A 16,282-nucleotide genomic window follows, 5' to 3' on the forward strand; every position below is an offset into this window, starting at 1 on the left:
TATGGTCCCAAAGAATTGGGTTTACTTCACATTTTCACAACAATGAAAAATAAATGTCGAAACAAACTTGAGACACAGTATCGGTTCCTTTCGTTTATTCCATCATAAACCCTGTATGTTCTCTATAAAAAGTTGTGTTGTTGTTCTGTGCAGGATTGTCTCTTGTGATGTTGTCTACGAAAACTGCCGTAATATGTGGCTTTCAAAATAGCTTGTATGTTCAGGCTGAAGTTTCAAATGCAACCTAAGCATTTATCAAACATTTTCCTCATCAAACTCAATGATGGTGTTGCCATTCATTCAAAAATTCTGAGTTTGGTCCCAATAATGTGCTAACAAGCCTTAGTTTTTTACCTTCAAATCCAACACCGCGTTCCAACCAGGCACGACACATCAAATTTTCAGCGATAACGTCTTTTTATGCTGAATCACAGCCAATCAGAACACGATCGATGAGGCAGGTTTATAAAGTGATTTTTTACTATTATTTACAACAGGATCCTCATTTTCATGGGTTTAAATAACTTTGTGCATCAAAACCACTTCTTTCCTAGTTAAAAAAAGAACTTGATTTTCAAAAGTCAACAAAATAAAAGTTACTTTTTGTCTGTCAAAAAATAACATGCACAATACACGGTAGTATTTAATAAAAAAATTTAACGACTACATATTTTCACAGTCAATCAGAACACGATCGATGTATATTAAACGTCAAATATAAATATTTAAGATAAGTACAATTTTGAATCGGTGAGATTTCATTGTGGGCGGAGCCTGACTAGTCGCGTCTGATTAGTACGCAGTGCATCTCTAAAGTTACCATCCAATCATGTGAGCTACAAAATATATAAAATTGCCATTTGTTCTACAGAAAAGAATGTAAAAGTGAACGGTGCAAACAGTGCAAAAGGCATGGTCTACATGGTAACTACAATAGTACAAAATTCCGGAAAACAATTTTTTTTTCTCCCTACTCAAACATGATCACAAAGCTCGTGGATTTGTGTTTTATTTTTTCCCACTGAAATGTGATTGGCGACTGGAGTAACATTTTTACAACATTTAAACGACCTAAAACAAACACTTCAACGAGATAAAAGAAAGGTCATGTTTTCACAACACTAGCACACACAAGAACCATGTACAACACTGACACTCACGAACGGAAAAACAACAGGCACTTCGCACAAAACGACAGCACAATAAACCATGAACGAAACAACGCTACATACGGCTGAACAACTACAGCTTCTCTTGGTTACTGTGCTACATCTACGCTGAATTAATTCTCAGTCACAACTCGGAAGAGAAGTGATAATCTACAACAAACGCGCAGCACACACTCACACACACGTGCTAAATACGGTACTATCAGGTGGGGGATGTGGCTTTATGGTTGACACACATAGTGGTTGGTATACCATGGTTCATTACACACACTGACTCGGTTGGTTGTCTGCTTCGGTTGGCGCGCTGGGTCTCTAAAAAAACACGAAGAGAAAACAACAACAACAAACAACAAGGAAAATCATATTAATACACCAAACGAACAGCACAGAAACATGGGGGAGGGGGGTGGGCGGATGAAGAAGGTTGGCGGGATTGTTGTCCCTTGAACCGTGCAAGCAATCAGGTTGATGTGTGTCAAGCAGGTAAATATGACCGTCTTTACAGGCTCATGGTAAACTCAGGGTTTACCATGCACTCTCCCATGCTGCATTCAGATCCGGTGTAAGGCTACAGGTTATTGTTAATACGATTAACTCATCAGGTCATGCTGTGATTGGTTTTGTACGCAGTGGGACGGTGTGACATGCTCGGTTAATGACTTGTGGCATGCTACCGGTGTGCGAAACAGGGCACGATCACCGCTAGTCCTGCCTCGGCTCTCCTGTTTCAATCCCCCCCGCTTTACCGGGAGGTCACACGCTCTCTCTTTGACCTTTCTGACCTTTTAAGATCCAAGTGTGATTGTGCATCCTTTTACCAAGATTGAATTATGAGCTAGTAACACTGGTGCATAATTGCAACTTTAAATATGGACTGTAAATTCCAAAAATAGCTGCCGGGAAAAACAGCTCAGTGATAAAGACAGGGTGAAAGATCAAAGAGACATCACAATACAGGCACAGCTTATTGCCAAGCAACCGGGGGAGTCATGTATGCATGTTCTGTCAAAGAAAACCAGAGTCTATATACAGATTGGATACAAAATTTATTTCATGCAAGGTTCATATTTACAGTTTTGTCATTCGCATATGTATTTTTGCATAAAAGTGCATGCATTTACCTCTCCCCAAATAATTCCAAAAGTACACTGATTATTTTATTTTTTTGAATTTTTTCTGTCAACTGCACGATACATCTATATTGTATATTTTCTGTGTGATTTGCTACAGTGTTACACGTTTAGAAATGTGATATACACATGTATGTATTCCAGATAAATCACATTTGAAACAGAATTTATGAAAAATATGGGTTTTTGTGAAAATAAAACCTTATTTATATAATAGCTGGTATTGTAATTGAAATTCTGCTATTTAAATTTGCCTGCTCTGTTCGAGAAAAAGTTAAAGTGCTTTTTTTTCCATTATTTGCATCTTAATTTGTTCGTCAAAAAGTCGATTGTTCGACTCATTTGCTGCTACTAATAGATACAGGGTGTTTAAAAAACACCAGAGATCATAGTTTGGGGAAAGGCAATAAATGTTTGCAAAAATAAAAAAACAATTGCTACATATATTGTATGTCATCGTAAATGATATCATACTCTGCATCAGATATATTTAAAGAAGCTTTGGATGAAAAAACTTTTTTTTCTTACACTGTTTCAATAAACTTACATTGTTTTCTCAGATAGTTTCCCATGCAAGGCATGCAAATGCAAATGAGGTTTTTTCAGTCAAGTTTCTATGTTGGTGACGTGTGCATCACTAGAATCATGATTGATTAGTGTCACTTCAAACTAACTTTATCTTATATCATACTGTATATGAAATAGCCATTGTCTCATCTTTTTTCCTTTTCAATGGTGTCCAATAGCACCTAATGAAAACCACAGCTTAAAACACCCAGGGTTTGGGGAAAAAAGGAGTTATGAAGGAGAGAGAAGGGGAAGAATGAAAAGTGCAGAAAATCGAAAGTGATGAAAGAAATGAGACAGCATAGAGAAGGTGGTGGTGGGGGGCTCAGATGAGACCACTGCATAGGAAGATGAGAGACTGTGGAGAAAAGAAAGAAGAGAAATGGAAGATGACAAGAATAGACTAGAAGGAAGATGAGGAGAAAAAAAGGAAGAAGAGAAGAGAGGAGGAAGGTCACAGGAAGGGGAAGGGAGGAGGAAGAGGAAAAGGGGAGGAGGAAGAATGCAAAGAGTGGATGTAGCAAGAAAAAAATAGATTAAAGAAGGGGAGGAGGAAGAGGAAGGAGAAGGGCAGAGGATGAGGAAGGAAAAGAGAATAAGAAGGAGCAGAAAAGGAAGTGGGAGATGAAGCAAGAGGAATTAGAAGGAGAGAAGAAAGAGATGAGGAAGGACAAGGGAAGTAGCAGAGGAATATGAAGTAGAAGATAGGAAAAGGCAGAGGAAGAGCAAAGATAAATTGAAGATGAAGGGGGGTGAAGGAGAAGGGCAGCGGATGTGGAAGCGAGAAGAAGAGGAAGGAGAAGGGAAGAACAAGAGGAAGATGCAGAAAAAGAGACAATAAAAATATGAAGGAGAAAATGAAGAGAAACGGGAGGAAGAGGAAGGAAACGTGAGAAGAACAGAGGATTAGAAAGGAAATAAGAAGGGGAAGAAGAGACAAAGCAAGAGGAACAAGAAGAAGTGAAGAAGAAGAGTTCAAATGAAAAAGAGTTTAATGAGAGATGGATGGTACACAGTGTGAGCAGGCTTCTCAGCGCAGCACTGCGGAGCGAGGGCCTCTGATTGGTTAGTTTTGTTGTCCATGCTACAGGATGGATGGGATGGGAGAGTGGACCTGCTGCATGAGACAGGGTGGGCTGCAGGGCAGGGCCGACACTGAGGCCACGCCTCCAGACATGCTGCTATGGCTCCATGGCTTTTCATAACCTTCATTTGAAGAGAAAAAGGGCTTTCAGTAAAACCTCAGAGCAGCCTTCAACTCTTGACAAAGACTCTCTGCCAAGGTTTGCTTGTAAATAAATATGCTTCTTAAAGTAGGTTCATGGACAGATAGCTGAGGTGTGTGTACTGTATGTGGTGTATATGCGCAGATTAGATTTGGTTAGTGTTGCCTTGTCATGTACTTGTTATGTGCATGGTTAGCCAGTTGACACTGACTGATTGCCAAGTCAACTGCATCATCCCCCATGCGTTCTATGCTTCAAACTGTCTACCGCATGCATGGGGTGGTTTCACAGTGCTGTACAGCACAACACAAGTTCAGAGAGACATCAAAGAACTCAGCCAGACACATCAGCCCAACAAGAAACAACCGTACATGTACACCCAGTTTATTGGTACTGTAGCTGTTTAGCTACCAGATGATGCTACTTCTGTTAAATGTGGTGCTAACTACAGGGCTAACAAGCAACAGAAGTATTTCACTTGTATCTGATGCTTAGCCTAACACTTTCTTGCCCTCAAGGTGTTACCTTTTTTGCAAGAGTTGATTCCCTGGCATATTCTTATCTTGACCACCCTGTTGAAATGACCAGCATGGTTGGTTGTGTTATGCATACTGGTAGCAGTGTCCCAAGGAAACTACTTAATTAGCCCTACCAGCAAGTCTTCTTTTGTCATCCAGCATCACCATGCTGGCCCCATCAGTTGGACCAGCACCTAACAAGCCTGGATAAGCATGGGAATTCATGCTAGGAAGCTGGCCTTTTCAGTAGGGTATCATGGCTAATGGCACCTGTTTGCTGTTAATGTTCAACTGAGAGCTTCTGACTGGCTGAGTTCTTGTCACGTGACCACATGCCCCAAATCCCATGCTGCATCTCTTGTGAGATTCACCATCACCAGGACTACCCGCTATTGTGAATCTGCATGCAAACAAGCACACTGTTATACATTATACTGAAGCTTATTTATCTCATTTACCATATAAAACCATTGTTTTTCATAAACATTGTTACTTTTTCATTTAAAAGTGGACTCTTACATAATGGTCCACGGAATCGGCCTGAAATACGTACTGTAAAACGTACTGCATTTGTATGAATACATTAGGAAAAACTGGCACGGAATGTTCTTCTCAAAGATCTTGTTCAGACTGAGCTATAAATGAAAAGAAGCCCATTGACGGCTCACTTGGATATGTCATTTCTATCGCAGCTTTTTCTGTCAACCTTAGAGTAACGGCAGACCTGAGGAGCTATCAGACTGCAAGAAAGAAGGCTGAATGACAGTCGGTCGTTTTGCACCGAAAGAGCATCTTTGATTGACAGCTGCTCCACTTTCAGACACAGCACTGGCAGTGCTCTGACAGCTATCAGTGATTGGCTGGTTACGTACCCTTCCTGACTCTCCCCCCCGTGTGACTGGCTCGTTCTCCTCCGGAGGTGAGCAGGAAGCAGGGTCTCTCGCGGTCCACAGGGCTGAAGACTTCCTCTGGCGACACCGCCTGGTCGATGTGAGGACAGTCCTCATTGGCCAGGGCAGCTTTGGACGCCTCCCCGTTCACTTTAAAATCTCCAGTCACAGGCAAAGAGAGATGACTCATTACAGATTGATGCAAGGTGACATGCAGGATTTATTTCAGGCTATCAACACTGCAACACATCCGGAAAGCCAAACCACTCTCAAAGTTCAAACCTGCTGATATATAAATGACATTTCTGCAAGAAACAGAGATGCTTTTCCCACCGTGTGTGATGGTACACGTATCTAAATTCACCTGGTTCTAATAGTTTCGAACACTAGAAAGCCATATTGTCCTGTTATATCATGACCTAGGTCAGGGTTACTTAACCCTGGTCCAGGAGATCCACTGTCCTGTCGAGTTTAGCTCCAACCTTAAGCAAACGCACTTGAACCAGATAATCTCTTTCAGGATTACTTAAACATTAAAGGCAGGTTAGTTTGAAGCAGGGTTGGATTTGAACTTTGTAAAACATTGGGTCTCCAGGAGCAGGAATGAATACCCCTGACCTACATGTATAAAATTCAACTTATATTACTTATATTATACATTTTGTTCACACAATTTATTGTCAGTTTCAAAAGCCCTTTTCCCCCTATGTCCTTAAAACATACCATGCCCTTTTAAATCAATAGATTCTCAGCATTCTCTGACATAGCATAAACTCTAGTGTGTGTAGTTACCCTTAATTGCTAGGTTGGACTATCTGTAATTTGGATGCCTGTGAAAGCTTAGAGTAGTAGTAAGCTTCCATGAGAGTAAATCCACTGAGAAATTAAAAGATTTCTGCATTACTAAAACTATTAGTACTTTTTAATTTTCACAAACAAGACCACTAATTACTCAGAAATCTTAATCACAAGGTTCTTGTCAAAATCAAACCTGCCAGTAGATTCATTATTCAGATGCGTCCAACTCAAGTTCAGTTCATTCTAGCTAAACATCCAGAGCTCAGCAGATCAGCGTGCTAAACTAACAGATTAATGAGTAACATTAAAAGAGTCAAAACATGACAAATCTCAATGATCTTTTCAAATAAAAGTTATTTTATGTGTAACATAATATGTAACATACTCTAGTTTCAGAACTGAAAGACTTGTCCAAAAAGTCAATCTCTTCAAACCCTGTTTAAAATATTACTCATCAGTGTGCTGACTCATCCAATTGCGGTAAAGTAATAAGGACATGCTAAAGAGATTGTTTGTAAGTCTTGAAGGCATAGAACTAAACTTCTACAGTCAGAAAAACTTGGTAAAACCAAATTATTGAACCTCTGAGGAAACAATTTTATGATATGACTCCTTTAAGGTTACCATTTTACTGTCATTTCACTTTGACAGAAATTTACAGATTCTAAAATATTAGCTCCTACCTTGGTATCTGATCTCGGAAACCTCTTCCTGTGCCAGGGGGCATGTGTCACTGTGTGTGCTGGGTCGCGGGGAGTTAATCGCTGACTTGCAGTAGTTGGGAGACCCTAGTTGAGGTGCTCGTGGGATATGCTTATTTTTTTTCTTTGGTAGTTTTTGTTTCGCCATGGCTAGGGAGTAGTACATGCCGAAGTTGTTCACGATTACAGGTACAGGCATGGCGATCGTCAGCACACCTGCCAGGGCGCACAGTGCGCCCACCAGCATGCCGGACGTCGTCTGAGGGTACATATCGCCATAGCCGAGGGTTGTCATCGTTACCACAGCCCACCAGAAGCCAATGGGGATGTTCTTGAAGTGTGTGCCATTACTGGCGTCAGGATCGTTGAGGTTTCTTCCAAAACGTTCAGCATAGTAGATCATAGTAGCAAAGATTAAGACTCCGAGTGCAAGGAAAATAATAAGGAGGATAAATTCATTGGTACTGGCACGGAGCGTGTGCCCTAGTACACGCAAACCCACAAAGTGTCGCGTCAGCTTGAATATACGGAGAATTCGAACGAATCGCACCACACGGAGGAAACCCAACACGTCTTTTGCTGCTTTGGAGGAGAGTCCACTCAGCCCTACCTCCAGGTAGAAGGGGAGGATGGCCACAAAGTCAATGATGTTGAGGGCATTTCTGACAAATTTTAATTTGTTTGGACAGGTAGTCACTCGGATTAGAAACTCAAAAGTGAACCACACAACGCAGACACCCTCAACGTAGGTTAACTGCACCATAGTCTCCGTCTCGGGAAAGACACTCTCTCGTGTTTCATTGCCCACCATGTAAGTCTCTGTGCGGTTGATGATGGGATTGAAGGCCTCATGAGTCTCCAAACAGAATGTGGTAATGGACATCAGAATGAAGAACAAGGATGCAAATGCTACCCACTGTGGGAAAGAAAGAGAGAGAGATGTTATGTAAGACCTTAATGAAACAGTCATCCAAAAATTACAGTTCTTTCAATATGTCTTCCCAACTTGTATAACATTCTTTCTTCTGTGGAACACAACAGGGACAATTTTGGAGGATAGCTCTGGTCTACACTGATAGCTTTCGTATGAATTCAGAAGACTTGATACTTAAGTACTTTTACAGTACTTTTTCAATAATTCTAACAACATGACAGAATGACAGAATTCCTTTAATACTTGTTCTTTGAATTCCTTACAAAACTGCTGTAACCCACAGTTCAGCTATAAATAGGTTTTTCCAACATCAGAGCAGACAAAAATAAATCCAATTACAACATCATGAAAATACTAATTGCTCATAAACACCCTTTTCAGCAGAATTCAGAGGAAGTACACTTGGATAATGTCACGTCTTCAATTCCTCGACGTGCTTCTGAAAAGTGCCACGTCAACAAATGGGGGGCTTAACAGCTGAAACTCAAGGTCACTGTGCACTCTCAAGGAGAGCATAGAATGACAGAAAGGCACCAATATAACTGCCCTCCACCACGTTGGGATAAATTTAACCATATTTCCCCTCACCAGGGACTCCTGGTCAGCCTCTGGCAAGGTTACCACATGCAGATTTGGTAAGATGGTCCCTCGAGTGCTTTGAAAGAGGAAGGAGGCTTGAACCACTTACACGGCACCTTACTGTAAGATAGAACAACAAGCATGGACAGATGGAACTGGATTTCAGTAGGGGAGCCCCACCACAGGATGACGGAAAACTGGCTAGTGGTGGAATTACATAAGTGCAAGTTTGACCATGTTTTCCCTACCATGGGATCTTCTGGCAATTGAGAAAAGCTCCATCCATTATGTATGAATTGATTATTCTTCTCAAATTAATTAATATTCAATTAAGGCTGTGAATCTCAATGACAAATCATCCATCCGCGCATAATAGAAATTCAGTGCATTCTTGGAATTTAATAATCACTGTGACACAACTTTTCCATTTCCTAAAAAGAAAATGTTGGTTTATTCTTGCTTGCCTGTTTAGAAGTCGGTACTACAATACTGGGGTTTTCTGGGTGGCTGCTTACCAAGTCTCGGTTGCTCCCTTTAATGTAAATGTATGGGATTTTCTCACCCATTTTATATTACACCGGGCAAAAACTGTGAGTCAGATCACTTTGAAGAGTAATAGCACCCCTCTTCTTAACAGTCCACATGGTTAGATGTATCATTCTCAAGTCAAGCCAAAGTTTAATGCTTGGAACTTGTTCAAATCACTAAACCCTGATTATGAACAATGCTTTGGCAAACAGCACTACCAGATGCATTACATGCTCATTTCTAAACAAAAATGCAATTCTTGACCTATTTTCAATCATAAAAAGTAGTGCTGTCAAACGATTAATCGCGATTAATCGCATCCATAATAAAAGTTTTTGTTTACATAATATATGTGTGTATACTGTGTATATTTATTATGTACTGTATATATAAATACAAACACATATCTAAGAAAAATTTGTTATGTTTATATATTAAATATATTTATATATAATATAAAATATAAGAATATGAATATATAAATGTATAAACGTAAATATTTTCAAAATATATACTGTATGTGTGTGTATTTATATATACATAATACATATACACAGTACACATACATATATGTTATTTTGGATGTGATTAATCGTTTGACAGCACTAATAAAAAGCAACCATTCCAGAATGACCATTTTTGTAAACAATTCACTCAAACGATTACAAACTCGCTCAGCCAACTCATTACCAAATTTCATTGTATCATCATTACTGAACAATAAACAATTACAAATGATTTTCATTCATATAACTATATGCATTTACAATATGTAAGCTAGTATCAAATATCAATGTTTTTTTGTTCATATACCATGTTTTCATGAAGTTTCAAAGCATTAATACACCTTCTCTGCCCTGATATGCCTCTGGTTTTGACGGCTAGCAACACCTCTCAGTTCTTCGGTTCCTTCTATCACATAAATTCTTCTTCCACAGACAGTTTATATCTGGGTCAGCCAGTGCTTAGTCTAACAGACACTATTCCCTAGATGTGCCTCGTTTCCTGTGTTTGTAGGGAGGAGAAACGTTTTGTCTGAAGAAGCCTACGAGCACATACACACAAAAACGCACATAAATGAACATTTTTCACCACTTATTAAGATCGCTTTGACCTGTAGAAAAAGCTGTTGAGTTATGGAAATGAAGGAACTCTTATTTGGCAGCAAAAAGCATCTTTCTCCATTGATGAACATTCAAAAGAATCCATGTATTTTGATGGAAAAAAATGTGCAAGAGAGATTTAAATTGCAAATATTTGAATTTCCTATTGTAGATGTTGTTAACAGTGCCTGATTTGTTTTTGGAAGGCTCTCAAAAGTGTAAAATAGACTAATTTTTTCACATCACAGCTCATTGTCGTGACAATTTCCTACAGCTCCACAGTAATTATGCTCTGATTCATTCAAAGACGGATGTGAGATACAACTTGATATCTTAATGATGCTCGAAAGATGACGTACAACATAAGGACGTAATTAACATGGCATTGCTACACTTCTCAATGAAGACTACTGGGGTTTGTTCTACAGATTATCAACGTAGAGGAAAATTTGGTGTTTTATAAACCTGTCTCTGCAAACAATGCCTTTACTTTTTTTATAGATGCGTGCTATTGTACCTGGAACTTACAGTTTTCACAAGTTCTTTCCAGTTTTGTATCAAATATGCATCAGACGGTCAGTGAACAGACTGGGGCGGTAAAAAAGCATATATATATATATATATGTGTGTGTGTGTGTGTGTGTGTATAAAGATGATAATGTAAAAGAAAATGTGTAATGTAAAACAACAATAGATAATAATAAAATGTAATGGTTGAGGCTTAATGGTAGACTTCATTGTGTTAAAAAGATATGATTTCTTCTTTCTCACTTTTGATTCTGGGGTTAAAAATGACCGCTTTTGTAACATTCACACCCTCACAGGCATTACTGTAGGAGAACGACAGGACACATTATCAACCGCAGAGTGGCATCTGTTGTTTGCAATGCAAAGTACAAACTAGCTAACATCAGAAAACAACAGGACACCTCACTCAAAATGACCCTATTTCCTGTTATATTTCAAAAAACATGCAACTAAGACAAAATGACCGATTCACCTGATCCTGTACTGAGGTACGGTGCTGTAACCGTCATCATTTTGAAAGAGGACCAATGCCAAGTTTCCAACAGTTAGCTTTATAACAACGTTTCTACAATACTGAGAAAACCATGCGTTTATTTATTTATTTATTTATTTTTAAATTGCCAAAACCTCTATCATTCTTGCCAGTTTCTAACTCTAAGAAGCCTAAACCTTTTGCTTATCTATACAAAATGCATGCCCTCCCAGGCTTCTTGGCTTTTAGTTTAGATAAAGATAAAGAAAGATGTCATCTGTGATCACAGCAGGTAATTGAGTTGTCAAGTTGTAATGTAATTAAGATATTCTTCCTGATGGAGGCGACCTAAAAATAACTCAAAACAACTGAACTGACTTGATCTAGTGTAGAAACGGCACATACAATGCAGTTTACAAGGTTTCACCGCACCATCTATGCGCATGGAGTCCAGCCATGACTCCAACATCCCAATTCATTCATCTGAAATCTGTGTATTTTTTCAAGCCGCCTCCACTTGAGAAGCAGAGAGGCGCTGCATTTAGAAAACGTGGTCAAGATAATCCAGCACCGTTGACAGGAATGTATATTTGATGCAGAAACCCAGCTTTCCCATCACGCATCAGCGATTGCTCAGACTGTGTATCAAAAACAAGTCATGCACAGGATCTAAATCACAAATCCTGGCTGTGGTCGATGTTCATAAGCGGACTTCATCAAACCCATTACTGCTCGATTTGCTATCAGGAAGCCTGGTTCATGTTTCTCTGTGGTGCTGCCAGGAGCCGGGCCACTTTTCCTCAGATCCAGCAGCTCTCTGCTACGGCAGACAGTGTCGGACAGCCTGGCTCCTGGCAGAGCAGCCCATAGCCAAATGAATAATACATTTCCTTCTAGAAAACCAGTCTCACCTGCAATTTACTTGTTTAGTCATCCGCATTCAAAACCTACCTGAAACTCTTTCTACATTGGCGGCCAAACGTTTGAAATAATTGAATTTTTACATTTTTATGAAAGACCTCTCTTATGCTTACAAAGGCTGCATTTAGTAAAATATTATTGCATTTTAAAAAATCTGTTTTCTATTTGAATATATTTTAAAATGTAATTTATTCATGTGATACTTTTTTTTTATGCTCAAATGCCCATTTCTTATTTTTATCAATGCTGAAATTATTTTTTGCTGCTTAATTGTTTAATGGAAACTGTGATACTCTACAATTCCAAAATTTGGGGTAAATATGATTTTTTTTTTTTAAAGACAAGAAATGGAAAGAAATTAACAATTGACAAAATAATGCTAAAAAAAATATATTTACTTTTATTCAGCTAGGATGCCATACATTCAGAAGTGACAGTAAAAACATTTATAATGTTATGAAAAAAAATATTTCAAATTAATGCAGTTCAAGAAACTTTCTATTCATCAAAGAATCTTGAATTTTTTTTTACACAGTTTCCACAAAAAAATATCAAGCAGCAAAAACTTTTTCAGACTTTATAATAATAAGAACCATTATTAATAATTCAGTACCAATAATAATCGAGCAGCCATATTAGAATGATTTCTGATGGATCATGTGACACTGAAGACTGGAGTAATGATGCTGAAAATTAAGTTTTCCATCACAAGAATAAATTACATTTTTAAATCTATTCAGATAGAAAACCCTTGTTTGAAATTGTAATAATATTTCACAATATTACTATATGTTTCGATCAAACAAATGCAGCCTTGGTCAGCATAAGAGACATTTTAAATCCTAATTATTCTAAACTTTTGCCCACCATTGTATGTTTGTTTTTTCTACAGTCTGCTCGCTTAGATCTTGGAGGACGTCCATCTCCTGCTCTGTCAGTGCCAAAGCGGTGGGCTAGAGTCAGTAGAGCTGACCTGTTTTAACCTGGCTGCCAAAACTCGTAGAAATGCTGGGATGGCGTTCATCTCCGATTAAGAGCTTATAGGGTTCCTGCTGAGAGCAATGATGGGACAGCGGTGAGGGCAAAGAGCTGATATTTGAAATGAGCTAATGAAATGCCCATAAAAGCTCAAGGGGAGTGTGCACAAAGTGCCCTTAAATGCTTTATGCGAGTGCATCTTTAGTGTTTGTGTGCCTTGGGGTTGTGCGTATCTGCGTGTCTCTAGGGGTGAGGTGGCTGCTTGTCACACAACAAAACAGGCGAGCTGCAGTATAGTGGCAGCGTGCTCCTGAACAAAACATGATCTGTATGGACAAGCAAGGATGTGAGCAGTCTTTATTTCCAACGCCTAGTCAGTCAGCAAATCACAGTCGCTTGATAACCTTCATCAGGCAGAGGAGAGAACAAAACTAAGGTGCACTGTGGTAAAGACTTGCAAACAAATGGAGTTATTTTATACCATACAAGTATGACAGTGCATGACGTCATTTATGGCCCATCTAGTGGCTTCTTTTATCTGACGAAAGAGAAGGTGGGTATTATTTCAAGGTCACCCAGAGTTGTGGGATGTGCTCAAAGATGTGGTCATCCAGAGTCTCTGTATCTCTCCATAAGTCTGCAATTGGGACATTCCACGGGGGAAAACAAATCTCAAGAATATATGAGTAAAAATGACTTGAGTTCTTTAGTTCTATAATGAGGATGTGTTTTTGGCCTATTAATAAATAAATGAATAAATAAAGTATATAGTATTTTGTATTTATTCTATAGACATTTTCAAAATGTATTGTAGCATAACAATAGACAATATATAGGCAGATATATATATATATATATATATAGATAGATAGATAGATAGATAATATATATATACTCACACACACACACATATATATATATACACACACACACACACACACACTAAACGATGTATTATATGAATTATAATATTTTCAACATGCATTCTTATAGTCAAACATAATAAAATTAAAAAATGTAGCTTCACTTAGTAATTTTTCTTCAGAATGTTTCAGATCTTGCAGAAATTTACTTTGTACATTTATTTTATTTTATTTTGAAAATTACCTTTTCAAAGTAGGAAGGACCCAGTGGAATGACCCAGTTGACATGATTGTATCCATCACTGATTTCTCAAATGATCAATCAAAATCAAGAGTCACCGATGGGCTCATTAGGATCATTTGACCCTCAATTGGTCTGACACGGTATTATGCCTAAGCTGTTATGCTGGTCTGTAAACTGGTTTTAAATGGGGTTGGTGCACTGTTCACGCTGGAAGTCCAACAAACCATAGCTTTTTCCGAAAACACATAGCCTAATAGCAATTCTCAATGAACTCACCCGTGCGTATTTTGAGGAATACGGGTCCTCAAAGAGCGCCCACGTCTTCTTCTGCCATCTGCTCCAGCGCCCGGACCTGTTATCGGGCGAGTCGCCTTGCGCCAGTCTCCGGGTCATCTCAACACCCTCATCCCCATCGGCCGCCTCAGCAACCCCCTCAGGCTCCGGGTCTTCATGCCCGAGATCCAGAGCAACCCCGGCGAAGCTGTCCAAAGCCTCCTCCGCCTCTCGATGCTGCCGGTAGGTCATCCAGCAACACGGTTCCACGTCTGTCTCGTCGATCCCCCAAAACGCCAGCTCCTCCTCATACAAAGGTCCACACACGTCCGCCGGGCAATGCAGCTTGCCCGTGCGATAATAGTTAAGGATGTGGGCGAAAACGCCGGGGTGACGGTCGAAGAAAAACTCCCCGATGTTCGCATCATAATCGAAGTTATTAGGCGCGTCGGGCTCCGCCAGCCAGGAGAGTCGAGTGCCGGGCAGGGTGCGCAGGGTGCTGCGGTAGGTCTGGTGCTTGATTCCTCCGACGTTGATCACGATGCGATCCTTGTCGTCCCCTTGGCCCATCGCGTACCTCTCTAGTCATATCTCCAACCCGTGGACCGTCATCATACCGCTGGAACCCATGTTCAGAAATTCAAATGCGTTTACGATCGTGCCAGGTGCGCCTCAAAGTGTCCATGCCAACAATAGAAATCCAAAACCCTTGAATGACTTCTAAGATGCGAACGCGTTTTCCCTCCAATACCCCAGTATCCCGACCCCCCGGCTCGGGTTTGAGGGCGTCAGGAAGGTTTTTTTATGGTGTCACTGGGCGCAAGGTGGTGCTGAACGGACAGCGCCAGTCATCCGTCGAGCCTTCATAACTCCAGCGTCCCTATTGTGTTACAGCTTCCCCTTTTCTGAAACATGTCCGTTTTCTTTGAGAACGCACAGACGAACCAGCAGCAGATCTTGCCTTCAGCAATATCAGTAGCCTTTAAAAAGGTATGCACAATCGATGGTGCTTTCAATAGTCCGAAGTCCCATTGAAGCGGATCACTTGTGATGACGGTCTGAAGAACCAGGCGTCGCAGCAACAAGGGAGGGTCTTTCATTCACAGGAGCAGAGCTCAATCTAAAATGTGTTTTCACGCGAACAAAAACGCAACATGTTCTCAGGGTGGAAGACGCACTGTATGGAAAGCCGTTTTAAAGTGTAGTTCTTAGAATGAACTACAGTCTATTATGTTGCTACAGCGCTTAATGTACTGAATACATCACTATGCAATGCATTCTTTGTCCTTGGAAAAATTAACATCTTATATGCAACAACTATTCAAGCGACTGTAATTTACAAGTTAACCTGGTTACTAGTTAGCCTAGATAACCTGTTGAGCGGTACGGTCCCACAAACGGGATTTTTATTTCCGTGCCCCTGGGAGTACGGTCCCACATATGGGCTATTGTGAGTTTCTTTCTCACAATTATGACTTTTTTTCTTGCAATTCTGAGAAAAAAGAATTGTGAGATATAAACTCACAATTGCATGAAAAAAAAGTCTGAACTGTGAAATATTAACTCAGAAGTAAGAAGTAAGGAAGTTTATTTAATCACAGAATAAAAAAAGTAATTGCACAATTTATCTTGTTTTATTTTTATATGTATATTTTTTCTTGCCATTGTGAGCTTATATTCTGAGAAAAAAAGTCTGTGCCAGGAACAAAAAACTGCATTGTAATATGTAAAGTGAGAAATCAGGGGGGAAAACTCTGAATTCTGAAAAAATAAACTTTTTTTTATTCTATGGCAGAAATAAGCTTCCATAAATAGTGACTCAAATGTGATACAAACATAGTAACTAATAAAATAGAAAAC

The 16,282-nt window shown here is 39.6% G+C and overlaps 1 protein-coding gene across 3 annotated transcripts; it reads right to left on the bottom strand.

The window, feature by feature from the left end:
• Window positions 1–669: 669 nt before the first annotated feature.
• Window positions 670–15,600, bottom strand: LOC107559979 (potassium voltage-gated channel subfamily C member 1-like). 3 transcript variants are annotated; one of them, XM_016244010.1, is made up of 4 exons: window positions 14,426–15,600; window positions 6,982–7,915; window positions 5,483–5,659; window positions 670–1,481 (listed from the first exon to the last, which is right to left on the bottom strand). In XM_016244010.1, exons 1-4 carry the CDS (start codon window positions 14,990–14,992, stop codon window positions 1,372–1,374), a joined length of 1,788 nt encoding a protein of 595 aa, XP_016099496.1. In that variant the 5' UTR covers window positions 14,993–15,600; the 3' UTR covers window positions 670–1,371. The 3 variants fall into 3 exon arrangements, with proteins under 3 accessions (XP_016099496.1, XP_016099495.1, XP_016099494.1); XM_016244009.1 differs by lacking the exon at window positions 670–1,481 and adding an exon at window positions 3,316–4,072 and having other exon boundaries at window positions 5,483–5,650; XM_016244008.1 differs by lacking the exon at window positions 670–1,481 and adding an exon at window positions 3,316–4,072.
• Window positions 15,601–16,282: the final 682 nt, after the last annotated feature.

Source organism: Sinocyclocheilus grahami, unplaced genomic scaffold, assembly GCF_001515645.1.
Source record: "Sinocyclocheilus grahami isolate Dianchi unplaced genomic scaffold, SAMN03320097.WGS_v1.1 scaffold707.1, whole genome shotgun sequence".
Taxonomy (NCBI): domain Eukaryota; kingdom Metazoa; phylum Chordata; class Actinopteri; order Cypriniformes; family Cyprinidae; genus Sinocyclocheilus; species Sinocyclocheilus grahami.

Coding starts and splice junctions, on each gene's coding strand:
- LOC107559979 (XM_016244008.1), bottom strand. CDS start 14,992: ATGGGCCAAGGGGACGACAAGGATCGCATCGTGATCAACGTCGGAGGA. Junction 5,660..6,981: donor TTCCGAGATCAGATACCAAG/GTAGGAGCTAAT, acceptor CTGTGACTGGAG/ATTTTAAAGTGAACGGGGAG. Junction 4,073..5,482: donor GGGGGGGAGAGTCAGGAAGG/GTACGTAACCAG, acceptor CTTCAAATGAAG/GTTATGAAAAGCCATGGAGC.